Genomic DNA, 27,496 nt, shown 5'->3' with positions numbered 1-27,496 from the left:
GGCTTTGATGGCTGAGGAAACAAAGATAAAAACAAAATAAGAGCTCATTCACAGCTGCCCCTTGACCCAACAAATACTCCATGTCGTAAGCCTCTATTTTACAGTACTAGCTCATACATTGAATTATTGTGCTGCTGAACCAAAGTAATGCTGTCCCTTGGTATGGAAGTAAATCTGATGAGGTTATACTTGCAGGGTCTAGATAGAAAAAAATGACCTTCTTTAAACAGTTAGAGAGCATGATATGAGCATGACCTCTCCAAAGTGTTGACTGAATGACTACACAAAAGTCAACTGCTCAGAAGTTTCAACTTCCAATGTTTCTGGGGTCTCTGATACGGAGAGACAGTTGTCAACACTATATTCAAGTTGGAGACTTTGAGTTGGTTCAGATGCACTTACCTTCAGTTACCTTGGCAAAGATAGAGGAATAAAATCCACTTCAAATCCCAGGCAAACTATAAAATGACTGGCAGATTCATCCAGAAAATTAAGATGTATGGGATCCACAGTGACTTTGCACTGGAGTTCAGAATTGGATTGTCCGTGCAAAGCAGAGAGTAGTGGTGGAAGAGTGCTTTTCTGGCAGGAGGTCCAAGACTAATGGAGTTCCACAGGGATCCATATTGGGACCTCTTGTTTGTGATACATATAAATTACACTTGAAAATGCAAATGGGTGGGTTAGTAAATTTGCAGATGACACAGATCGGTGGAATTGTGGATAGTGTTAAAGGTTTTCAAAGGATACTGTGGGATATAAATCAGTTGCAGATATGGGTGGAGAAATGGCAAATAGAGTTTAATCCAAGTACCGTAAGGTGCTAAGTAAAAACTGTAGGACTTTGCAGTAAATAGAAACAAAAACAAATTTTTGGGAAAGTTCAGCAGGGTCTGGCAGCATCTGTGAAGAGAAATCAGAGTTAACGTTGCAGGTCCATTCGGAGGGTCACTGGACCGGAAATGTAAACTCTGATCTCTCTTCATAAGTGGGAGGTGTGGCACTTTGAGAGATCAAATGTTAAAGTTACAATTAATGGCAGGGCAGTGAACAGTATTGATGCACAAAGGGCTCTTGGGGCTCAAGTCCATAGCTCCCTGAAAGCGGTCACTTAAGTAGATAGGGTGATAAAGAAGGCATATGCCATGTTTGCCTTTATTGGTCAGGGAATGGAGTACAAGAGTCAGGATGTCATGTTGCAGCTGTACAAGACTTCGTTTCAGCCACACGTAGGGTATAGAGGAACCTCAACCATCCGGCATTCAATTATCCAAATATCAGATTGTCTGGCAAGGTCGCAAGTTCCCGATGCTCAGCTAAACAATTTTATCTGGCATTCGATTAACTGAACAAAATCCTCCCCACCTGTGTCCTTCAGATAATTGAGGTTCCTCTTTCTGTATTGTGTTTAATTCTGGTCTCCACATTACAGGAGAGATTTGGAGAAGGTGCAGAAGAGTTTTGCCAGAATGCTGCATGGATTAGAGGGTATGAGCTAAAAGGAGAGGCCAGAAAAAGCAGTGTTGCCTTCTCTGGAAGAACAGAGGCTGAGGGGAGATTGATAAAAGTCTATAAAAATTATGAGATGCATAAATAGGCTTTACAGTCAGAATCTTTTCCCAGAGTAGAAATGTCTAAAACTAGGGGCATGCATTTAAAGGGGAGGGGGGTGGGGGGGGAGGAAATTCAAAGAGAAGAGATGTTAGGGACAAGTTTTTTTTGTACACAGTGGTAGCAGTCTGGAATGTGGTGGAGGGAGATAGAAGAAAGGCATTTAATGGTTAAAGATAAGCATATGAATATGCAAGGAATGGAGGGATATGGACCAAGGGCAGGAAGAACGGATTCATTAAATTTGGCATCATGATCAACACACTGAGGGCCAAAGGGCCTGTGCTATACTGTTCTACGTGAGATGGTTTGTTGCACTTGCCCAGGGCATCAAAGGGAGTACAACTGGAATTCTGTGCATTGTTTTGTTCTAACTATTTAAAAAAAGAGAGATAAACAGAAGCAGCTCAGAGACTACTGATTTAAGTGATACCTGGGTTGGGTCATACAGTACAGAAAAAGACCCTTCGGTCCAACCAGTCACACTCTTCTGAGAAAAAGCTGGACAAACTGGACCCCTCATTGTTCCAAACACCAATTTTTGATGAACTGCAATGAGAGAGGGTGGTGCTGAAAAGAGCCAGGATAACTGAATATCTGAAGGCAGAGGTGGATTCTTGAACAACATGGAGGTCATTGGTCACGTTGGGGTGGGTGTGCAGAAAGAGAAGGGAGCCAGGGTAGGGGGCGAAGTGTGGAGCTGGGGTGGGAAGATGGGAAAGTAGACTTGGAGGTCACAATCACCAGTCCCAACCTTATTAAACAGCAAAAAAATCATGCTCATCCTTCATTCATATGTACAGTATGAACAGAAAATGCATTCACTGTCCTTGAAATAGGAGTATTTCCCCAGGGGAATGAGGGAGTTGGAGGGGCTGGACTGAAACAAATAGTTGAAGTTTTGTAAAGGTCAGGGAACCAAAATACAGACCAGAAGGACTGAGGGATTGCATGGGTGGCATTTACAGACAGTTTAAATTGCGTGAGATGAAACCTACTGTGGGGTGGGGGATTGTAGGGAGTTACAGAGCAAAGGATACACAGCTAGACAGCAGCATAGCTTTCAGAGTAATGGGAGGTTGGAAATCAATGTAATTGGTGAAGTCAACAAGGTCAAGATCATTTTGAAACACAGTCATGCAGCTCAAACAGGCCCTTCGGCCCAACTCTTCCAGGCCAGCCAAGTTTCCTAAACTAACTACAGCTCATTCTGTTGTAATTTGCACTTCTTCAGCATGAAATGGTTATAACATGATTGACGAATTGTGGACATTGTTTGCATAACGTGAACTTTCTACTGAATGGGTGTAATGACTTTCTATTAACGCTTTCTACAGTGTGATTTTCTGTAGCAGTTTTCCATAGCAAGGCTGTAGAGGAACACCAGTGTCGTGTTATAGCACAATGGCTTGTAGTTCCATTTGCATGCATTTGGCCACATCCTCCTGAACGTTTCCTACCTGTGTGCCTGTCCACATGACTTTTAAAATGTTCTAATTGTGCCCATCTCCACCACTTTCTGACAGCTCATTCCATATATACACACACCACCCTCTGCATGAAAATGTTGCCCCTCAGGTCCCTTTTAAATCTTTCTCCTCTCACCCTTAACCTATACCCCCTAGGTTTGGAGGAAGACCTTGCTGTTCACCTTATCTATGTCCCTCTTGATTTTATAAACCTCTATAAAGGTCACCCCTCCATCTCCTAACACTCCAGAGAGAGAAAAAGTCACAGCCTATTCAGCCTCTGATTGGTGAGTAATGGGAAAGGAAGGTGAACCTTTGGGAATGTAAAGTTCAGTTTAACACAGGTATCTACGCTGCACATTGACTGATCTTTGCTGGAATTCTAATCTCAACAGTTACCTCCCCTACAACAGCAACAGCTCAGAACTGAAACATTTGATTCACTAGCCCATCTTAGCAAGTATTTCTGGGAAATGCTGCAGATCACCATCTCTCTGGTCAAGTGCTTTTTCCAATTTTTCATGTTCCTATTATTGTCATATTTACCTAGGTACAGTGGAAAAAAAGAAGTTTGGTTTTGTTTGCAGGACAGGCAGATCATTTCATAAGTGCATTAGGAAACAGAGCAAGGTGTATAGACGGTTGCAGAGACGGTGCATAAAGCGCGAGACCATTACATTTAAAAATTTGAAGAGGCCATTCAGCAGTCTAACAACAGCAGAGAAGAAGCTGTTCTTGAATCTGTTGGTCTGTGTGTTTAAGTTCTGTGTCTTCTGCCCGATGGAAGAGGTGGGCAGAGATTATAACTGGGGTGGGAGGGGTCTTGGACATTGGCAGTCTTCCCAAGACCCAGCAAGTAGTACAGATGGAGTCAACCGAAGGAAGATTTGTCTGGGAGATGGACTGGGCTGTGTTCACAATTCTCCTGTCGATTAGAAATAAGAAGAGTTCTTGGGTTTGAAATCATTCCTGCTCAGAGTCCTGTTTTTCAGAATTACAGCCACAATTCAGTGGAGTGGTGGGAAACCCATCACTGTGGTGGGAAGACAATTAGTTCTTGCCTTCAGAATGGATTTCCATCAATCCAGTAACACTAAATGACACGAATGCTTGTGTTCTTACCGTCATAAAGCACTCGGAACATATTTATCTGTAGAAAAGAAAGAAAGTATTACTAGAATTACTAAACAGGGAAGCTGAAGCCTATAGATCAGATCCATTAACTGATAAGTGTTAGTGTTAAATTATTACGGTCATTTAACACTAAGGCTTTAGGGCTGGGAAAGACAAAACCTCTATTGAATAATATCTCAGCTCACGTACGTACACTAAGTAGGGTGGTGGTGAACATGGGCGGGGCGGCAAGGGGGAATAATCTGCATTCAGAAAACATATCATACAAAAGGGTGGAGGAGGAGATCTAGAATCTCTTGGCTCCACAGCCCCTGTAAAACAAAGTCACTAAATTTATCCAACAATAAAATATTAATCTAATCTCATCAAGAGGGTGACAGTGGAAGGCTCTGGAAGGTTATAAACTGGTAGCGGACAGCCGCCTCAATGGGCTTCTACTTGGCAGTACTAAGTTAAAAATCACAACACCAGGTTATAGTCCAACAGGTTTAATTGGAAGCACACTAGCTTTCGGAGCAACGCTCCTTCATCAGGTGGTTGGAGGACACAATTGTAAAACAAAAGTTTTGTGATTTACATATGAAAGAAGTGAAACTATCATGGTATTCACACAGATGAAAGATTCAACAGACAATCAAGGGTTTTTTCAATGTATAATTTCAGTTACATCACACTGTAAACTTTTGCTATCAATTCTGTGCCTTACAATGGTGTCCTCCACAACCACCTGATGAAGGAACGATGCTCCGAAAGCTAGTGTGCTTCCAATTAAACCTGTTGGACTATAACCTGGTGTTGAGATTTTTAACTTTGTCTACCCCAGTCCAACACCGGCATCTCCAAATCATGACTACTTGGCAGTGGCAGAGAGTCACAGGAAAACAAGCCCTTGTTAGCTGGATATTTCTTCTACATTTCTGCTTGGTCAAGTTGTTTAAATCAAGGAAACCTTATTACAGCTGAAGACAACAGTCACTTTTAATAAATATTTAATAATGACAGTAGAGATGGCTGGACAAGCAGTATGTTGCAGCTGCATTATGTGGGAGCTGGTGGACACTGATCATATCTGCAGCAAGTATTGGCTGGCCAAGGAACTTCAGCTCAGAGGGGACGAGCTGGAGTCTGAGATGTGAGCACAGTGATACAGCAGGAAAGAGTTCTTGGGAGACCAGTATACCTTTTAGGTTAGTTACATCAAATTTGGTTCAAGGTCAGGTAGAAGAGGCTGAGACTATGGGTTGAGGAATGTTTGGGGATCCAGAACTCTGCTTTGGAGTAACCTCATCCATTATCCTTATTGAATAAGTACAAGGTTCCTGTTCCCAGTGTGGGAAAGAGCAAAAGTGCAGGGTGGATGAGCAAACTCGCCACAGCACAGTGGTACAAGTGCCATTCAGTGGGGGACGGAGTAGAAAGAGAGTATATTGCAGTAACAGAGGATAGCATCATTTGGGAAATAGATACTGTTGTCTTTTGCAAAACTGGAGGGTCCCAAAGGCTGTGTTGTCAAGGTTCAGGTCATCTCTTCTGGACTGGATAGGAATTGAGGGCAGGGAAAAGGATCCAATTGTCCTGGCCCATGTAGGTACCATGATATAGAAAGGACAAGGAAAGAGATTCTCCAAAGGAGTTACAAGTTGCTTGGAGCTAAATTAGAAAGCAGAACCACAAAGATACTAACCTCTGAATTAGTCCTTCAGCCACATGCAAGTTGGTGTGAAATAAATACGATGAGAGGGGTAAACATGAGGCTCAAAGATGGGTGTGGGTGAAGTGGGCTCTCACTCACTGGGCACTGTCACTAATACTGGGCAAAGAGCTGTGCTTTCAGGACCAGCCACACCTGCACATTGCTGGCACCACAGTCCTGTCGAATTGTATAATCAGTGTATCAGAGAGTCCCTACAGCGTGGAAACAGGGCATTTTGGTCCAACAAGTCCACACCTCAATTACTGTTAAGTCTTTCATCTTTTAGAATGGGCTGCAGATTTCAGTTCATTAATATTTTATAAATTCCTACTTTGGAAATAGAACTATTCTGACTCAAGATTGGGATACAGACTGACTCACTTCACACCTTTAATACATTGTCTGAGCAGAAATGTCATTTTTTTAAAATGTAAAAACTGTAACACTTGAGAATGTGATAGCTCAATGTGTTAGGCCTTTATTCGTTAGAGCTTAGGGAAAGAGAGAGTGGGGGTGTGGGGATCTTATTGAAAACTATATGATTTTGAGGGGGCTCAACAGGGTGGGTGTTAGGAAAAGGTTTCCACAAGTGGGACAGTCTCAAACAAAGGTGAGATAGCTACAGAATAAGGGGACATTCGTTTAAAACTGAGAAAGAGGAATTTCTTCACTCAGAGGAGAGTGCATGTCTGGAATTCTCTATTCCAGTCAGTTATGGTGGATTGATCTCAAAGCATCAAAAGAGAAGGGAGTTAGATTGGAGATTGGAGGGTTGAGGGCTATGCGCAGCTGGCAGAAAAACAGTACATCAACCAGGTCTTGTTGGATGGTGGGCTACAGAACAAAAAGATACATGTCATGAGACCGGAGTTAAGTAAAATTGGCACAGTAGTGAGGACAGCCAATAGCCTATGATTCCACAAAGTTGACATGAACAAGAAACCTCCTCTATGGTAAAGAAAACTTGAGACAAAGACCTCAACCTCAGAAATTAAACTCAACTGAGTGCATTATCTTCCTGACCTACTTGACGATGCATTTTTCCTTTCTGAAGATGGATCTGAACATTGGACAATCCTAATTTAAATTTACACAGTGATGATGATCTTCAATTACTGTACTCTTGATTGAGCACCCACCACCATGACATCAACCCAGAATGGAATTGTACTCTCTATATTCACAAGTACTGGAGAGTTACAGCCTGATATTTAAATGCCTGAAAACCCCACAACTGATAAAAATGTCCCCGAATTGTTAAGTTAGGTTTCGCTGTGCTAATGTGATGGTTTATCGCTGCTACAATAATGCATCCCAAGGTAATAGTGTTGGACTGAAACCTGATAAGGAAGAGTACAGTTCATTGTAAAGAACCCAGTCTATAGCTAGGAACACTGATCAAGTTCCTTGACATTATCTGAAATTAGAGTTGAACTAATTTCTAAGCTAGCAATCAATTCGACTGGATAAGTTTACCTTGCTGTTGGGGGTCAGTGCTGTCAAACCACTTGCAGCCCCACCCATCCCCTGAAAATAAAAGTCATCCAGACAGAGGGGAGGTGAAGCTTTCATAGAGCCAGAGCTGTACAGCACGGAAACAGACCCTTCGGTCCAACCCATCCATGCCAACCAGATATCCCAACCCAATCTAGTCCCACCTGCCAGCACCCAGCCCATATCCCTCAAAACCCTTCCTATTCATATACCCATCCAAATGCCTCTTAAATGTTGCAATTGTACCAGCCTCCACCACTTCCTCTGGCAACTCATTCCATACCCGTACCACCCTCTGTGTGAAAAGGTTGCCCCTCAGGTCCCTTTTCTATCTTTCCCCTCTCACCCTAAACCTATGCCCTCTAGTTCTGGACTCCCCCACCCTAGGGAAAAGACTTTGCCTATTTACACTATCCATTTCCCTCAATTTTGTAAACCTCTAGAAGGTCACCCCTCAGCCTCCAACGCTCCAGGGAAAACAGCCCCAGCCTGTTCAGCCTCTGCCTATAGCTCAAATCCTCCAACCCTGGCAACATCCTTGTAGATCTTTTCTGAACCCTTTCAAGTTTCACATCTTTCAGATAGGATCTCCAGGAAGTCTTCCCCCTCTAACGTCTTTGAACCGGTGCTTCATGGCAAATGAATGCCTGCAATTACTCCAACCCAAAATTCCAAGCTTTTTACATTGAAAGATACCCGCCATCTTAAATGATCCAGCTGCAAACATCTCTGCTTTACAATTTATTATCACAGATTTCACATTTTTCCAAGTCATCAGCCAGCTACAAGATTATCCTCCCAATGTTTTCACTGAGGCAGTTATCAAAGATGATGAAAATAAATAACCCAAACAAATCGCTAATGATGGAACTTCACCAGTGACCAACCCCATCCACCTTACCCATATCTCCTGCACAGAGCTGCAACATTAATAACTGTCCTTTCAACGTACACAATTGAATTCATTATTTCAATCACTACCCAGTTTTACATTGCAGCTTATTTTCCAATATGGAGAAGGATAAATTTTTAACCAAGTTTGGCAATAAATTATATAAAATATTCAGATAAATAGGATCAAAGAACTATGATCTTTAAAGGAAAATTAAAATGGTTTTTGTCTTGTTCCACTTGAATGGGATTACTTGCTAGACCCTGAAAAAGACACTTGAATATAATTACCTTTTTACAGAAGTGACAAACGAGAGCCCAGACGAAAAAAAGCTCCATTTGGCAAGAGAAGCAGAACTGGAAAGCAAATGTTTTCATCGTTAGTCACTTTCAGATCTGGAAACACAGGATACTCTGAAGAAACAGGAAATGACCTCGGATACTGATGATGCATCCCGTTGCCTGAAAGGTGTGGCGTGCATCATGGAGACCAGGAAGAATGAACGTTTCAATATTTGGCCAACACAAAGTACACTGTCTCTACCTCATGAGGCTTCGTATACTGCAAACATTTGCTAACCTGACTTGTCAAAATCAGCACATAGTTCCCAAAATTAACAATGTACAACAATGTGTAGTATCAAAAATATCAACTGAATCCCAGAGGGAACAACTAGGAACCAAAAGAGAAAATATGAGGGAGATGAGTGTACTGGAACTCTATTTTTGAGATTGACAAGACAAGTAGAACCAGGATGTGTCATTTGAAGGTTTTAGTGGTCTTTTCTGCCTGGGACCTCTGGAAATGGATTTAAAAAGTGGAAAATGTCAAGGGCCATTGATGTGTATCTTCTTGATCAGAGACTAAAAGGGAGAAGATGGTTTATTGTCAGGCCCACCCCTGTACAGGCATCCTCACTCCTAGCTGGGGATGCTGGTAGAAACACTGCAAAGCCGCATAGAAAAACCAGAAGTACATTCAAACTGTAAGGATTCGCAATGGAGTGTAATCCCATCCTCACTCAACATGCTCCCTTTGGCAATAAGCATTCATTGAAAGCCTCAGCTGAAATGCACTTCAATGCAAATGCCACAAAATAGATCAAACAGTAGAGCACAGGAACAGGCCCTTTGACACAACAGGTCTGTGCTGGCCAGGGTGCCATTCTAAACTAATCCCACCTGCCTGCATATGGTCTATATTCTTCTATTCCCTGCCTGTTCATGTGTCCGTCCGAGTGCAAAAGCATTCCAAGTTAACCGAACCTCCCCCCTCAGTTTACACTCCAATCCAGGCAACATCCTGATAAACTGCTTTCACCCTCTCCAAAGCCTTCACATTCTTCATCTGTGGTGACCTGAACTTCACACAAAATGTGGCCTGACTAAAGTTTTACAGAGATGTAAATTGACTTGCCAACTTTTGTACTCCGTGCCCGAACCAATGAAGGCAAGTATGCTTTATGCCTTCTTTATTACCTTGTGTTGCCAGTTTCAGGCAGCTCTGGACTTACCCTCTCTAAATAATAGCTGAGATGTGGCGGTGTCCGTGTTGGACTGGGGTGGATGAAGTCTAAAATCACGCAACACCAGGTTGTAATCCAACAGATTTATTCAAAAGCGCAAGCTTTCGGAAGTTCCTCAGTTGCCGGAGGAAGGAACAGGGGCTTTGAAAGCTTGCAGTTTCAAATAAACCTGTTGGACTATGACCCAATGTGATTTTTAACATCTAAGAATCAGTGGAAAATGTCATCATGCTGTTTCAACACTGCAATATGTGCAAGTCACTCAAGAGTGGCTCAGTCCATCTTTTGCCTACACATTGGGACACGTTCTTTCAGAGATCCAATTCTCTTTAAACCACCCAGAAATGTGAAGTTTCCAGTTCTGTTTGCCATAAATTGGACACATTTGTCTGCTCCATTGGAACAAAAGGGAAGAAAAAAAACTAAGGAGGAAAATCAAAACTATTAACCATGATCATTTTCACACAAGTCTCCCAAGAGTTCAGTCATATATTGAAATATGTATTCTGTACAAATATAGTCAAACTGGAGCCTCATTTCCCTATTCTCCTACTAAAATTCTAGAAGCTATGGAGTCTGTGTTCAAATACTGTCTTCTAGACATTTCAGAAGCTATGGGCTCAAAGAGCACCATGGATATTCTAGATTGCTCAAAATTCTTGAGCACCTGAATTTTTTCTAATAGAGACTGATGAAGCCCAACAAATATTGGGTTCTGCCAGATAGTAGAGAGCAGGAATAATTGCACCGATACTCACTTTGTCTTTCACCATCCTGCGATTTCCCACTTCTCTTTTCGTTATGATCTGACAACTGCACACAAGTTCTTTGATGTAAAGTGATGAAGCATAATGAAATTCCTCCTGTATAGGGTCAGAAGATAAAAGTCACAACCACTCAGGCCAGAAACAAGTCGGCAAATATGTCACGTGTTGGCTGTTAACTGAGGACAGATGTTGCCTGATTTGAGTATGTAAAGGGCTAAAAAGCAGTCCATACTGCTCAGCTGTGGTTTTCGAATGGGAATGCTATCCTACTGCCACATAGTTATCATCTTTCTTTAAATTGAAGCCGAGATGCTACAAACATATGGATGAACAATCATTTTAGAACTTCCCCCACGACCATCCTTACTGAGAGGTCAGCATCTAACTTGTGCAGACAAGGGAGGAAACGGGTACTTTGAATTCCACCCTGGTCAAATTTAGCATTCCTTATGAAACTTTCAATTTCAAGACACATTGAAGCTATCCCTGTCACTGGGAATCAATTTGCGATTTGCACGCATTGGTCACTGGGAACAAAATTCAAGCAGATGAAGAAAATGCAAACCTATTTATGACAAAACTTGCTGAGTGTTTTATGTTTCAGTGACAGGAGGGGTACATTAGTGCAGTCTACATACCAACAAGACATGAAACTGAATCGGCTTACAACGGATGCCAAACATAAGTAGAGAGAAATCAAATGATTAAACTTCATAGAAGAAATTAGATTTTATTTCAGCATATTGTAAAACGTCATCATATATGGTTGGAGCTGTGATTTCTTCCTGAGATAAGGACCTAAATATGGAATATGAAGAAGCTGAGATACACCTCCAATCTATTTAATTTGTGGACTTTGATTGCCTTTTAAGACTCTACACCATTTTATGAATACTTGTCATATGGCGGATAAACTGTTGCAAAGGTTTAGAATATACACGTTTCAAACCCAGGTCCCAGGTGCTGGGAGGCAGCAGTGCTAACCACTGAGCCACTGTGCCAGGTTCAAACTGCTGAAAAATCTCAGAAGGAATAAAACCAGATAGACCATCTGGTATCAGTCTAGACACTGGGATCAATAATGGCAAACATAGCTCTGTTGATTCTGTAAAATCCTTCCGAGCCCCCAACAATGGGACAGCAGTGTCTCAGACTAGCCACGCAACAGCCTGACAATGTCCAAGTCATTACTATCACCATCCCTGGATATGCCCTGTCCCACTTGCAGAACAGACCTAGCAGAGGTGGTGGCAGTGGTATATAGCCAGGAAGGAGTTGCCCTTGGAGTCCTCAACATTGACACCAGACCCCATGAAGTCTCATGGGCAAGGGAATCTCCTGATTACCACATACCATCCTCCCTCAGCTGATAAGTCAGTACTCTTCCATATTGAGGACGACTTGGAGGAAGCACGGAGGATGGCAAGAACACGAAATGTACTCTAGGTGGGGGACTTCAAAGATCACCAAACGTGACACTGCAGCATGACTGATTGAGCTGATCAGGTCCTAAAGGAAATGGGTGCTAGATGGAGTCTGCAGCAAGTGGTGATGGAATGAACAAAAGGGAAAGCATACTTGACCTTATCCTTACCAGTCTGTCTGCATCTGTCTGTGACAGTATTAACAAGTGACCAGAGTCCTTGGGGTGTGAAGCTGCTGCTCAATTAACAAGGTTACGCTTTCCTTGGCCTTTTTATTTTCAGAGAAGTCATAAGTGACAGACTCCAAAAAGTCTGGGACTGTAAGGTTTTAGGACCAATTTGATTACAGCTAACAGATACTGCTTCAGGCAAAGGGCTTTCACCTTTTCAAGAAAGAACACTTGTACAATGAAAGGGGAGCAGTCAGTTCTCCCAGCTCAGCTTTTCTCTGGCTTGGTTTGGTTTTTAGCAGGAGTGTGGAAAAAGCTGCTGGACCTAAAGCAGCAGGCCCAGGCTGGTACTCGCTTTCTCTGACATCTATCCTGTAATCCGTGACTTTACCTTTTGTGCTGAGGGGTGTTTAGAGGGATTGTTGCAAATCTTTGGGACAGTATTGTTAAGTTGGGATAGTGTGTTGAAGTTTTGGAGAGGTTAAGTTATTCTGTTTTTTTGTTTGTTTCATTCTGTAATCTTGTAAATAAATTCAGTTTTGTTTAAAACTAAGAGCGGATTCTCTCCTGGAATGTCCACTTTACAGCTGCTTAAAGCAACTAGCAAAGATGGGTCCAGGCTACTGTCTTGGAATGTTTTGAGGGGGCCCTGCCTGGTCTATAACAGGGGAGACAAAGTCACACCTTCACACTGAGAATACCCTCCATTGTGTTGTATGGCACTATCACAGTGCAAAATGGAACAGACTTAACAGATCGAGTGAGGATATCAACAATATCAAAAGGATTTATTATATATAGTATATACCGTATCATATTATATGATACTAGATATATGACTCCTCAAGAGGGGTCTCTTGGTTCGAGATCGGCCAAAAGAATAAATGGTCTGCACAAAAGCAAGGGTCATTAGTTTATTGAATTAAGGCACCAACTCAGGTCTGGGCACCTATAAGGTTTTGTAGGCCATCAACAGCAGAATTGTACTCCAGCACAATCTACAACATGATGGCCTGGTATATCCCCCAGTAAACCATTATTATCAAGCCAGGGGATCAACTCTGGCTCAATGGAGGGGGCAGGAGGGCATGCTAGGAGCACCACCAAGCATTCCTAGCAATTAAGTGTCAACCTGATGAAGCTACCAAACAGGACTACTTGCATGCCAAACAGCATAAGCAGCAAGGTGATAAACACAGCTAAGCAATCTCGCAACCCTGCCAGATCCAGTTACGAATGGTGGTGGACAGTTAACTAACTCACTGGAAGGGGTGTCCACAAATATCCCCATCCTCAATGACGGAAGAATTCAACAGTATAAGTGATAAAGCTGAAACATTTACAGCAATCTTCAGCCAAAAGTGTCAAGTGGATGATCCAGTAGTTCCCAACATTACAGACAGCAGTTTTTAGTCAATTTGGTTCACTCCACGTGATATCACGAAATAGTTGGAGACACTGGATATTGCTAATTCTACAGGCACTACCAACAATCTGGCAATCATCCTGAAGGAGTGTGCTCCAGATCCTGTGTCACCCCTAGTCAAGCTCTTCCAGGACAATTACAACATTGGTATCCATCAACAAACGGGGAAAATTGCCACGAAAATTACCTTTGGGTATGTTTTGTACACAAAAAGTAGGACAAATCCAACCCAGACAATTACAGCACGATTAGTCTACTCTTGACCATCAATAAAGTGATGGAAGGTGTCATGAACTGTGCTGTCAAGCAGCAATAACCTGCTCACTGACACCCAGTTTGGGTTCTGCCAGGGCCACTCGGTTCCTGACCTCATTACAGCCTTGGTTCAAAACGTAGCCGAAAGAGCGGATTTCCAGAGGAGGCGCAAAAGTAACAGTCTTTGACAAAAAGGCCACAATTGATTGAGGTTGGCAGCAAACAGCCTGAGCAAAACTGGAGTCAGAGTCAGGGGCAAGCTGTCTGCAGGTTGAAGTTGTACCTGGTCCAAAGGAAGATGGTTGTGGTTTGTGGATGTCATTCACCTCAGCGCCCAGACATTTCCGAGAGGGTGTCCCTCAGGGTAGTGTGCTCGGTCTAACCATCATCAGCTGCCTTAATGCCCTTATCTCCATCATAAAAGAGAGAGAAGTGGGGGATGTTCACTGATTACATAACGTTCAGCACTATTATGACTGAAGCAGTCCATGTTGAAGTGCAATAAGATCTGGACAATATCCAGGCCTAGGCTGACAAGCAGCAACTATCATCTGTGCCACACAAATGCCAGGCAATGATCATCTCCAATAATTGATAACCTGACCATCACCCTTTGACGTTCAATATCATTTAGTATTACCGAAACCTCCACCAAAACATCCTAGGGTTACCAATCTGCAGAAATGGGACCGTTGAAATAGTGGTTATAACCACAAGTCAGAGGCTAGGAATACCACAGCAAGTAATTCCCCACCTGACTCTTCAAGCCTATCCACCATCTATAAGGCACAACTCAGGAGTATGTTATAATATTCCCCACTTGCCTGGATGGGTGCAACTCTAACACCACAAGCAGCTCCATACCATCCAGGACAAAACTGCCTGCCTGATTGGCACTGCATTCACAATCAACTCCCTCCACCACCAATGTTCAATCGCAGTAGTGTGTGTTTTCTACATGGGGCAGCTCTGAAGTGCACCACTTCGACAGCACCTTCCAAACCCATGAGTACTTCCATCCAGAAGGACATGGGCAGCAGATACATGGGAACACCCCACCCCCTGCAAGTTCCACTCCATCCTGATTTGAAAATATATTGCCGTTCCTTCAGTGTTAGCAAATCAAAATCCTGGAATTCCCTCACTAATGGTCTATCTACAGCACGTAAGATGTAGGAACAGAAATTAGGCCATTCAGCCCATCGAGTCTACTCCACCATTCAATTGTGGCAGCTAAGTTTCTCAACCCTATTCTCCCATTTTCATCCCATAACCCTTGATCCTCAAGAACCTGTCTCTGCCATAAGTATAATCAATGGCCTGGCTTCCACAGCCTTCTGTGGCAGTGAATTCCACAGACTCACCACTCTCTGGCTGAAGTCGTTTCTCCTGATCTGTTCTAAAAGGTCTTCCCTTTGGTTCTAAGACTGTGCCCTCAGGTCTTAGTCTCCCCTACCAATGGAAACATCTTCCCAACATTGACTGTCCAGGCCATTCAGAATTATGTTTCAATTAGATCCCATCCCTCTCAAATTCATCAAGGAGAAAGCCAGAATCCTGAAACATTCCTCATACATTAAGCTTTTCATTCCTGACCATTCTCATGAACTTGCTCTGAACATGCCCCAGGGCTAATACATCCTTCCTTATAGATGGGGCCCAAAACTGCGCACAATACTCCAAAATGTGCACTAACCAGAGCTTTATAGAGCCTCAGAAATACATCCCTGCATTTATATTCAAGTCCTTTCAAAATAAATGCCAACATTGCATTTGCCTTCCTAACTGCTGACTCAACCTGCAAGTATACCTCGAGAGATTCCTGGACTAGAACTCCTATGTCCCTTTGCACTTCACATTGCTGAATTTTCTCCCCATTTAGGAAACAGTCCATACTTCTATTCTTCCTACCAAATTGCATAGCCTCACACTTTCCCACATTGGGCAAAGAAGTGGCAGATGGAGTACACTGTCCCAACCTTTCCAAATCCTTCTGCAGCCTCCTCACCTCCATGCCTCCTGTCCCTGTGTCACCTGTAGAGTTAGCCAGAACGACCTCAGTTCCTTTGTCTAGATCATTAGTATACGAAGTGAAAATATGCAGTCCCAGCACTGAGCCTTGCGGAACACCTGTCACTGGCTGCCATCCTGAGAAGGACCCTTTATCCCCACCCTCTGTTTCCTGCCAGACAGCCAAATTTCTATCCAGGCTAGCATCTTGCCTCTACCAGCATGGGCCCTTGCCTTACTCAGTAGCCTTCTGTGTGGCACCTTGTCAAAAGAACTTCTTGAAGTCCAGGTCCATTGGCTCTCCTAGATCTAAACTGCCCATTATTTCCTCAAAGAATTCTAAGATTTGTCAGGCATGACCTCCCCTTCTTGAAGCCATGCTGACTTGGCCCTATTTTACTATACACTTGCAAATATTCAGGAATCTCGTCCACATGCACTGCAGTGATCCAAGAGGAGGGTTAGCCACCTTCAAGGGCAACTAGGGACAGGCAATAGATGTTGCCTAACAACATCCACATCTTATGAATACAAGATTTACACCCATTTCTCCCACCATTTACACACCCTACACTCCTCCCCTCACCACCTCTTACTACACTTTCTCTTAAGGGTGTTGCTTCATAGAAATGTCCAGGCTGCTTGAAAATTTTGGGTGGCATAATTCCCCATTCATTCAGAGCACCCTCCAATAATCTTGAATGTTTCCAAGTTGGAATGGCTCATTTTAGCTCTCAAATCTTTCATCAGATCACTTCCTCAACATTCTATTTCAGAGCTACTTTCCAGAGAGTTAATCACAGACCAAAAATGATCACTTTTATGCTGTATGTACATTTCCTTTGAATCATTCAAATGCCAGCTCATTGATAGGGCCCAGGAGACACTTAAGGCACCAAATTAAAACAAGCTTCAGGAACAAAAGGAAACCCAATATATGCACGTCTCTCCTCTGCTGTTTGCGATTGGTGCAATGTGCACTTCTGTTAAAGATGTTGACAATACATAACATGAGATTCACCAATCCCAGGAGGAGACTCCAAATCTAATAAATGCATTTATTTAGAGTTGTTGGGAAACATATTATTGTTGGCAGCAACTTACAATTTCCACGTATTCATAACCCATGCACAAAGCCTTGCTCATCAGTGTAGGAATTTGGAATTTATATTTGTCCTTAGAGCCCCATGTGAGGCTGGTTGCATCCGTCCAAGATATAGGCTTTGTTGACATCTCTTCTGGAGGCATGCCTACAAAATAAGGAAGAGCATCTTTTCATAAATCTAGAAGTCTTCATTTCAGGAATGCCATCTGTCACAGATACAACCAATTAATTGAAATGTTGAGACATACTGACAGACAGCTAAACCCAGTCAATATCCAAATTCCCAACAATTGCAACAGCAGAAAGGATATGAATGGAATAGGCAATCCATTATGTTCCTCATTCAAGGGGAAAGTGAGGACTGCAGATGCGAGGGGTAGGAGAATCAAAGTTTCAGACACAAGCCCTTCATCAGGAATCAATGCCCGAAGAGACAATTCTCCTGCTCCTCTGATGTTGCCTGACCTGCTGTACTTTCCCAGCACCCACTCAACTGTTTCTCCCTCAGGAGTACAAGTACAATAACAGTTACAAGAAAAAGGCATCTGTGTCTTTTGCACATTGTAGAATTACCTCATCTGAATGAAAAAGAAGAACATATATCCAGGGGAAAGGCAAATTCCCAGGGACAAGTAATGAGTCTGTATTCAGTTACTGTCAGATCAGAGTTTTATATAGAAGTGTGATGTATTTGATCTATTTCTGGCCAGTATTCCACAGGAAGTTTATGCAAGCTTTGAGGGCAGAATAGACAACTAAACTAATTCTGAACTTAATGTTGAAGAGTCTGGGATGTTTTCATTTACAAAAAATGATCATAATATTGCAATTGATGTATTCAAAGTTAGAGCAAGATAGAATAATATTGGATGCGCAAGTGGGAAAAACATTGAAATACGTAGAACGTTACAGCACAGTACAGGCCCTACGGCCCTCAATGCTGTGCCAACCTGAAGCCTATCTAACCCACACTATTCCATTTTCATCCATATATCTATCCAATGACCATTTAGATGCCCTTAAAGTTGACAAGTCTACTATGATTGCAGGCAGTGTGTTTCACACCCCTGAGTAAAGAAACTACCTCTAACATCTGTCCTATATCTATCACCCCCCATTTTAAAGCTACATCCCCTCATGCTAGCCATCACCATCCAAGGAAAAAGGCTCTCACGGTCCATCCGATCTAATACTCTGATCATCTTGTCTGCCTCTTAAGTCACCTCTCAACCACCTGCGCTCTACCAAACGCAGCCTCAGGTCCCTTAGCCTTTCCTCATTAGACCCTCCCTCCATACCAGACAACATCCTGGTAAATCTCCTCTGAACCAAAGTCTTCCACTTCCTTCTTATAATGCGGTGACCAGAACTGACGCAATACTCTTAAGTGTGACTGCAGCACAGCTGCAGCATGACCTTGTGGCTCCGAAACTCAATCCCTCTACCAATAAAAGCTAATACACCATATGCCTTCTTAACAACCCTATCAACCTGGGTGGAAAATTTCAGGAATTTATGTACACAGATCTCTTTGCTCACCCACACTACCAAGAATCTTCCCATTATCCCAGTACTCTACATTCTTGTTGCTCTTTCAAAGTGAATCACCTTACTTTTCCACATTAAACTCCATTTCCCACCTGAGCCCAGCTCTGCAGCTTACCTATGTCACTCTAACCTGCAACATCCTTCAGCACTATCCACAACTTTATTGACCTGAGGGTCACCCAGAAGTATACTAACCAATCCTTTTACACCCTCATCCATGTCATTTATAAAAATGAAAAACAGCAGTGGACCCAAAACAGATCCTTGCGGTACCCCACTAGTAACTGAACTCCAGGATAAACATTTCCTATCAACCATCACCCTCTGTCTTCTTTCAGTTAGCCAATTTCTGATCCAAACCACTAAATCACCCTCAATCCCATGCCTCTATTTTGTGCAATAGCCTACTATGGGGAATCTTACTAAAATCCATATGCACCACATCAACTGCTTTATCCTCAGCCATTTGGTCACCATCTCAAAGAACTCAGCAAGGTTTGCGAGGCACGGCCTACTCTTCACAAAACAGTGTTGCCTATCCCTAATCAACATTCCTTTCTAGATGATTATAAATCCTCTAACCTTTTCCAACACTTTACCCACAACCAAAGTAAGACTCACTGGTCTATAATTACTAGGGTTGTCTCTACTCCCCTTCTTGAACAAGGGAGCAACATTTACTATCCTCCAAACTTCTGGCACTATATTGTCACTGTCTACAGGAATAAATATCAAAGCTAAAGGCTCAGCAATCTCCTCACTGGTTTCCTAGAGAATCCTGGGATAAATCCCACCTAGTCCAGGGGATTTGCCTATTTTCACATTTTCCAGAATTGCTAATGCCTCCTCCTTGCAGAGGTCAATCCCATTTAGTCTAACCACCTTTATCTCAGTATTCTCCTCACCAACATAATCTTTTTCCCAGTGAGAGTACCGTCAAAAAGTTTATTTAGCGCTTCCCCTATCTCATCTGACTCCACACAAAACTTCCCACTACTATGCTTGATTAGCCCTAATCATTCTTTTATTCCTGACACCTATAGAAAGCCTTAGGGTTTTTCTTGATCCTATCTGCCAACGACTTCTCATGTCCCCTTGTGGCTCTTAGCGCTCTTTAGGTCCTTCCTGGCTAACTTTTAACACGCAAGCACCTCAACCGAGCCTTTCATCTCATCTAACGTAAGCCTCCTTCTTCCTCTTGACAAGAGATTCAACTTCTCTAGTAAACCACAGCTCCCTCGCTCGACCACTTCCTCCCAGCCTATCAGGTACATACTTATCAAGGAGGCACAGTAACTGTTCCTCAAATAAGCTCTACATTTCAATCATGCCCATCCGCTGCAGTTTCCTTCCTCATCCTATGCATCCCAAATCTTGCCTAATTGCCTTTCCCCCCTAGTAATAACTTTTGTCCTGCAGTATGTACCTATCCTTTCCAGCACTAAAGTAAACATAACAGAATTGTGGTCACTGTCAAAGTGATCACCTCCCTCCAAATCTAACACCTGGCCAGGTTCATTGCTCAGTACCAAATACAAACATGGTCTTGACCCTTTTTGGTACATCTACATACTGCGTCAGGAAACCATCCTGCCCACATTGGACAAAAACCTGACCCATCTAAATTAGTGGCTCATGGGTCTAGGGGTATGGTTCTTGCTTTGGGAATTCTACACTGAAGATATGGGAGAGGCCCTGGGTTCAAATACAAGACGAACCCTTATTTCTTGGGGTGGTATAGTGGCTCAGCGGTTAGCACAGCTGCCTCAGTGCCAGGGACCTGGGTTCAATTCCCACCTCGGGCAACTGTGCCAAGTTTGCATATTCTCCCCGTGTCGGCATGTTTTCCCTCCAGATGCTCTGGTTTCCTCCCAAAATCAATCAAAAACATGTGCAGGTCAGGTGAATTGGCCATACTAGATTGTCCATAACAATATGTGCATTAGTCAGGGGTAAATATAGAGTAGGGGAATGCGTATGGATGCATTACTCTTTAAAGGGAGGGTATGGACTTTTGGAGCCGAAGGGCCTGTTTCCATACTGTTGCAAGTGGGCATCAGAGCCACCCCGCATTTGCCACGGGATTATGCCTACATCGGTAAAACTATAGGAATTCATTTTGTGTTTTAAACGGCAGCCGCAGCTTAAACCCACAGAACTCAGCAGTTGCCGGTCCGCCCACATGACCGGGAGATGGGAGCCAGAGGACAGATCAAATCCATACTAGGCCAGACACTAACCATGACTCATAGACCGAAACTCCGGAGCTAATTAATATGGAAACCCATCTCCTAATCAAATCAAGAGACTGACTGAAACACACCCATATTCATCAATACAGAACCATCCTGACACAAAGGACAGACATCCACCAGACAGGAACGAACAGACTAATACACACCAGCACCCCAAGGGAACAAAGGGGGGTGCTAGCCCCCAGCCCTCACAGAGAGAGACAAGCAGATAAACCTCTCTTCATAAGATAAGCCCTCCAGTCCAGGCAGCATCCTGGTAAACCTGCTCTGAACCCTATCCAAAGCATCCATCTTTCCTATAATCGGGCGACCAGAACTGGACACAGTATTCCAAGTGCGGTCTAACCAAAGAAAGCATTTGTCCTTGCAAGTGGGCATCAGAGCCGCCCCGCATTTGCCACGGGACTATGCCAACATCGGTAAAACTATAGGAATTCATTTTGTGTTTTAAACGGCAGCCGCAGCTTAAACCCACAGAACTCAGCAGCTGCCGGTCCGCCCACGTGACCGGGAGATGGGAGCCAGAGGACAGATCAAATCCACACTAGGCCAGACACTAACCATGACTCATAGACCGAAACTCCGGAGCTAATTAATATGGAAACCCATCTCCTAATCAAATCAAGAGACTGACTGAAACACACCCATATTCATCAATACAGGACCATCCTGACACAAAGGACAGGCATCCACCAGACAGGAACCAACAGACTAATACACACCAGCACCCCAAGGGAACAAAGGGGGGTGCTAGCCCCCAGCCCTCCCAGAGAGAGAGACAAGCAGATCGTACCCGGACCCGTTTACATAATCCAATTAGCACCCTATTGTGTGTACCCTGCAACTCTCCTGGGACAGCAGGAAACCCACCATTTGCACCTACTCCAGTGATGATGGGGAACTATCATCCCATTCATATTCAAAATCCTCACATCCTGACAAAGAAAGGTATATAATGTGCAGCAGCACACGGGAACAGCAGAACAGCCGAGATTCGGACCTCGGTTGGTCTCCGCCGGTGTTACTGTATCAATAAACGTTACCGATTGTTGGCCGCCCCGAGTTGTGCAGGGCGCAGCCCGCGACCCCAATGGGGTGTGGCGGCACGGCGGCAGGGACGTGGCCCCCACCGCCATCAGAACGACCTTGATACAACTACACCACGAGCCAGACCACGCGGGCCACGACGGAATGCTTGCTAGGCTCCAGACCGACTGGTGGTGGCCCGGCCTCGGCCGCGACTTGGCCAAACACTGCCGATGCGTTGTCTGCGCCCAGCACAACCCGGGGCGGACCCTCCCCATTCCCCTGGCGCCCAAGGGGCCCTGGGAGAACCTCCAGGTTGATTTCACAGGCCCCCTACCCTCCAGCCGTGGCAAGTAGTATTGCCTGGTGATTAGATTAGATTACTCAGTGTGGAAACAGGCCCTTCGGCCCAACAAGTCCACACCGACCCGCCGAAGTGCAACCCACCTATACCCCTACATTTACCCCTTACCTAACACTATGGGCAATTTAGTATGGCCAATTCACCTGGCCTGCATATCTTTGGACTGTGGGAGGAAACCGGAGCACCCGGAGGAAACCCACACAGACACGGGGAGAATGTGCAAACTCCACACAGTCAGTCGCCTGAGGCAGCAGTGCTAACCACTGGGCCACTGTGCCGCCCACTAATGATCGTTGACCATTTCACGCGCTGGGTAGAAGCCTTCCCTACACGGGACTGTACATCCGCCACCGTGGCCAGAGTGCTGGCCTTCGACATCTTCCCGCACTGGGGGGTCCCCCTCCAGATTGACTCGGACCAGGGCACGCACTTCACCAGACACGCAATGAAACTGGCCTGCCACCTCCTAGGCATCAGACAGTGCTTCCACGTCCCGTTCCATCCCCAGGGCTCCGGGATGGTTGGGCGCATGAACCGGACCCTCAAAGCGGCGATCGCCGAAACAGGACAGGGCTGGGTGGACGTTCTGCCCTGCATACTGGTGCGCTTAAGGGCCACGCCAGGCCACTCCACTGGCCTCACTCCCTTCGAGCTCATGACAGGGAGGGCCATGCGAGAACGTCATGATCGGTGGGGGTGGGGGTGGGGGGGGGGGAAAAGGGAAGACAGGCAGCTGGACGCGCAGCTGCAGGCCCTTAGACAAACTGCGGGCAACCAGCAGGACATTAGGGACCAGACAAAACTGCAGCCGCATCTGTCCCCAACGCTGGGAAGGGGTGGGGCGGGCAAAGTCCTGGTCAGGGCTGCCCCTGACCGGCCCGGCTTCGACCCCCGGTGGCTGGGACCGCACGAAATCATCCTCACCAGCGACACGTGCACCTGTGTCGACATGAAAGGAAAGGGCAGATGGAAACACTGGTCCCAGCTTAAAGCCTCCCCTTAAGCCCCGATCGGACAGACCCCCCCTCCCCCCTTTGACTTGACTCTAACCGCCTCCTTTTTCTCCTTCCAGCGCGACGGGCGGACCGGTCCGGGGGGGGGCCTGCTCCTACGCACACTAACCCTACACCCTTGGTAAGGGTGCCTCTCTCCCTCTCTTCCCACAGATCATGCTTCACCGGTGCCCCGCTCTCCTCCCTGCTCTCCTCTTCATCCTACGACTGATGCCTTCTTTCCCCGAGATACATGACAACTTCTACAGCCACGGTGTTGCCTTCAACGCGTCCTACGCCATCTGTATTCCTGCAAGGGATTAGCCCGATGTGATCGACGCGTTCTACAATCCCTGGCTGGAGGTCCTCCCGGGCGTACAGACACTCTGTTTATTCTGCACATCGGAGCGCGACCCGCGGCCGACCTGCCTCCGGCGTGCTGAGGCGATGGACTTGGGGGGTTGCATGTTCGGGACAATGTGTGCCATTCCAGAGGACCTCGCCTCTGCCCCGGCCTTTGATGCTTTTACTTTACGGGATCTGTCTGTTTGCGGGTATTATGAGCCCACCAATGCCGCAGTAATCTCCTTGTATTTGTGCTTTCCACCCGCCCCAACCACACCACCCCCGACCACGGCTCCCGAGATATTGCCGTGCCCCTCTCTGGGACCGGGGCCCGCGGGGGGACTGGTATTGTGGGATGAGGGAGAGGCCCTTTATGACAACGTCCGACACAAGGTCGTACCTGTGATGGTTAATATATCGGGCATCTCGGGTACCGGACTATCGCACAGCACAGGTACGCAACCTATACGCCATAATAGGGAAGGAGGTTATTGAGAGGGCCATAGACGCCATGGGGGCAACCCACTACCGGACCGACATACATAACACGCACACAACGACACAGACAGGACATAGTCAACAATGCTCTCACAGGACTCAACACGGGGACATCCGTAGTAAACTCCCTAGACATCCAGGGCCTTAACGAAAAGATCGAGCAACTAAAAGGGGTAATGAGGGACCTGCTACAAAGGTCTCTCACAGATCAGGCGCGCCTGGGGGAAGAGGGAGCATACATCCAGCTCGACAGCATTGCAGTCCTGGAAACTCACGCCCACACCATTAACCACCTTAGACCGGGAAAGGGAAAACACAGCCCATATCCACGAGGGACAGCTGTGCCATGCGTATGGCCTGTGGATGGTAGCCCAGATCCGGCGTAATCTTGACCAGGTCCAAAGTGGGGAGGTGCCCGACTGGATCGACAGCTCCAAACTGGCCTCACTCGCGAGGCGCTCCAGGCCACTCGACAGCCGGACTCTGAAGGGTATGACCAGAGTATACCCAGTGGTTCCCGAATGTGAGGTCAGTGAGGCGACAGGAGTCGGTATTGTCCTCCTGATCCCCGTGGTCACCCCAGGGTCTGGGCCATTTCCCCTGTTTCACATTGAGAACATCGGAGTCATACGGGAAAACGGTTCCCTCAAATATCGTTTAGCTCACCACACAGCCATATTTCGAAACGGCGCTGTGTACGGGGTGCCACTTACAGGCTGCAAGCGGCGGGGGGCAATTACCATCTGCCCTCACCCCTTACGAAGGAGTGAAACAGTGGAATGCGGGTTCAACCGGACACAGGGCTGCACCCTGGAAATTGAACCCACGGGCCCCCACTTCACTAGGGCGGGGTATGGTGGAAGGGGACAGTATTGTGTTTCCATTCTTGAAACCTCATTTTGGTCTAACGGACTGCAGTGCCCGATTCCCCAGCACGAGTTCTGCTTCACCCCCAGGCGCCCAGTCATGATTGGGCAAGCTCACATCTCAGAGGTCCGATAACAGAACCCCGAGTCCATACAAACTACCGACAAATTCAGGGACACCCTCAGGGAATATCAGGAGCCCGAACAAGCCCCCATCCCACATTTGGCCGAGGTCTTACAGGAGCTTAGGACCTGGGTAGGACACTCAGCGAAACTGTACCACCAGTTGCAATCACATATAAAGGACCTAGAGGAAGACACAGAGACAGCTCTGCAATCCCAGGGGTGGGCGCAGAGGGTGTGGGATTGGGACCTAAACGTAAACATCCATCCCTGGATCCGAATCATCACACACACCATTGTAGGCATACAGTTACTGCTGGCTCTGGCCTGGCTCCTGATGGCGTGTCACTCATGCTGTCAGCACAAGAAACGAACGGCCAGGAAGACCATGCTCCACGTCATCGACTCCTGGCGGGCGATCAGGCACCGTGAGCTCACAGGGCTCGAGTTAATGTGACCTTCTCCCGGAACTATCCAAAGGCCCCATGACAGCCGGTGGAATGTACCGGGCGAGGAACCGACTTTCAAGGTATCGGCATCGGGGGTGTGGACATGTCCAACCCCTTGCCGAAAGGGGGGACTGCAAGTGGGCATCAGAGCCACCCTGCATTTGCCACAGGACTATGCCTACATCGGTAAAACTATAGGAATTCATTTTGTGTTTTAAAAACAGCAGCCGCAGCTTAAACCCACAGAACTCAGCAGCTGCCGGTCCGCCCACGTGACCGGGAGATGGGAGCCAGAGGACAGATCAAATCCACACTAGGCCAGACACTAACCATGACTCATAGACCGAAACTCCGGAGCTAATCAATATAGAAACCCATCTCTTAATCAAATCAAGAGACTGACTGAAACACACCCATATTCATCAATACAGAACCATCCTGATACAAAGGACCATCCACCAGACAGGAACGAACAGACTAATACACACCAGCACCCCAAGGGAACAAAGGGGGGTGCTAGCCCCAGCCCTCACAGAGAGAGACAAGCAGATCGAGATTCGGACCTCGGTTGGTCTCCGCCGGTGTTACTGTATCAATAAACGTTACCGATTGTTGTACCGCACTCTGGGCTAGGACTGATATCATTTCATCCGCGCTAACACTGTAGGGAATCTAATCTACTTGAACTATGGTATTTCCAGTCAATATTTGGAAAGTTCAAGTCCCCTATAGCTACTGTTACTCTCCCTCCTATAGAGAGAATATCCTTTCGGATATTCTAAGATATCCTTTCCTCTACATGTCTGGAGCTGTTCGGAGGCCGATGGAAAACCCCCAGCAGGGTGACCTCTCCTTTCCTGTTTCTAACCTCAGCCCATACTCTCTCAGTAGATGAGTTCTCCTTTCTGCCACTGTAATACTGTCCTTAACTAATGTACCAGGTGAAGAGGATTACTTCCCAGAGTAAATAATGTTTGAAACACCCTGTCTTTCAGGGCAGAGTGAAAATAATGGAGAATTGACAGCTCTTGAAGAGTTGATCATCAGGAAGCATTAGCTTTTACAATCAGCCCAGACTTCCCTGCTTTGGAGAAGGTGCAGAAGGGGTTTCCCAGGATGCTGCCTGGATGAGAGGGCGTGAGCTATAAGGAAAAGTTAGAAAAACTAGGGTTGTTTTCTCTGGAGTGCAGAGGCTGAGGGGAGACTTGATAGAAGTCTATAAAATTATGAGACAGGGTTAACAGTCAGAATCTTTATCCCCCCAGAGTCAAAATGGCAAATACCAGGATGGGGGGCAAATTTATGGTAAATGGGAGAAGTTTAAAGGGAGAGGGGGGCAAGTTTTGATACAGAGTGGTAGATTTCTGGAGCATGCTGCAGGCAGATATGAGGGGAGTATTAGGGGGCTTTTAGAGAAGCACATGAATATGCAAGGAATGGAAGGATATGGATCAAAGACAGGTAGAACGAATTAGTTTAACTTGGCGTCACATTTGGCACAACACTATGGACAAAGGGGCTTGTTCTTGTGCTGTACTTTTCTATGTATTCCATATGCCCCACTATGCCAGCCTGTCCAAAGTCCTTTTGCAACCTCAGTGCTTCCCCAACACTTCCTGTCCCTCCACCTCTCTGTCTCATCTGCAAACATAGCAACAATGCCCTCAGTTCCTTCATCCAGATCATTAATGTATAATGTGAATAACGGTGGTCCTAACAATGACCCCTGTGGAACTCTCCTAGTCATGGGCTGCCATCCTGAAAAATGCACCTTTCTCCCTACTCTGCACCTTCTGCCAGTCATCCAATCCTCTATCAACATTAGTATCTTGCCCCTAACACTCTGGGCTCTTACTTTGCAGCCTCCTGTGCAGCAACAGTTAAAGGCCCTCTGGAAATCCAAATGGCTCATGCCCACCAGCTCTTCTTTCTCTCATTTTTCGTTACCTCCGAATTCTAAGGGGAGGTCACACCTGACAAACCTGTTGACAGAGTCATACTGATTCAGCCCCATTTTATTCTGCACTTCCAACTGCTTCAAAATCTCCTTAATAA

At 45.5% G+C, this 27,496-nt stretch overlaps 1 protein-coding gene across 10 annotated transcripts in view; it reads right to left on the bottom strand.

Annotated features, from left to right (window-relative positions):
* LOC122540784 (protein spire homolog 1-like) overlaps nucleotides 1-27,496 on the bottom strand; it is an 88,403-nt gene that overhangs the window by 19,749 nt on the left and 41,158 nt on the right. For all 10 annotated transcript variants that reach the window (XM_043676998.1, XM_043676996.1, XM_043677000.1 and 7 more), the window contains 4 exons: nucleotides 16,975-17,120; nucleotides 10,577-10,681; nucleotides 8,584-8,649; nucleotides 4,203-4,230 (listed from right to left, as the gene is read on the bottom strand). In XM_043676998.1, the coding sequence (XP_043532933.1) occupies nucleotides 4,203-4,230; nucleotides 8,584-8,649; nucleotides 10,577-10,681; nucleotides 16,975-17,120 (345 nt within the window). The remainder of the gene's footprint in view (nucleotides 1-4,202; nucleotides 4,231-8,583; nucleotides 8,650-10,576; nucleotides 10,682-16,974; nucleotides 17,121-27,496) is intronic.

The sequence above is a fragment of the Chiloscyllium plagiosum genome, chromosome 35, assembly GCF_004010195.1.
Source record: "Chiloscyllium plagiosum isolate BGI_BamShark_2017 chromosome 35, ASM401019v2, whole genome shotgun sequence".
NCBI classification, from domain to species: Eukaryota; Metazoa; Chordata; class Chondrichthyes; order Orectolobiformes; family Hemiscylliidae; genus Chiloscyllium; species Chiloscyllium plagiosum.
Note: the sequence above shows the minus strand (reverse complement) of the source record. Positions and strands in the feature narration are given on the sequence as shown.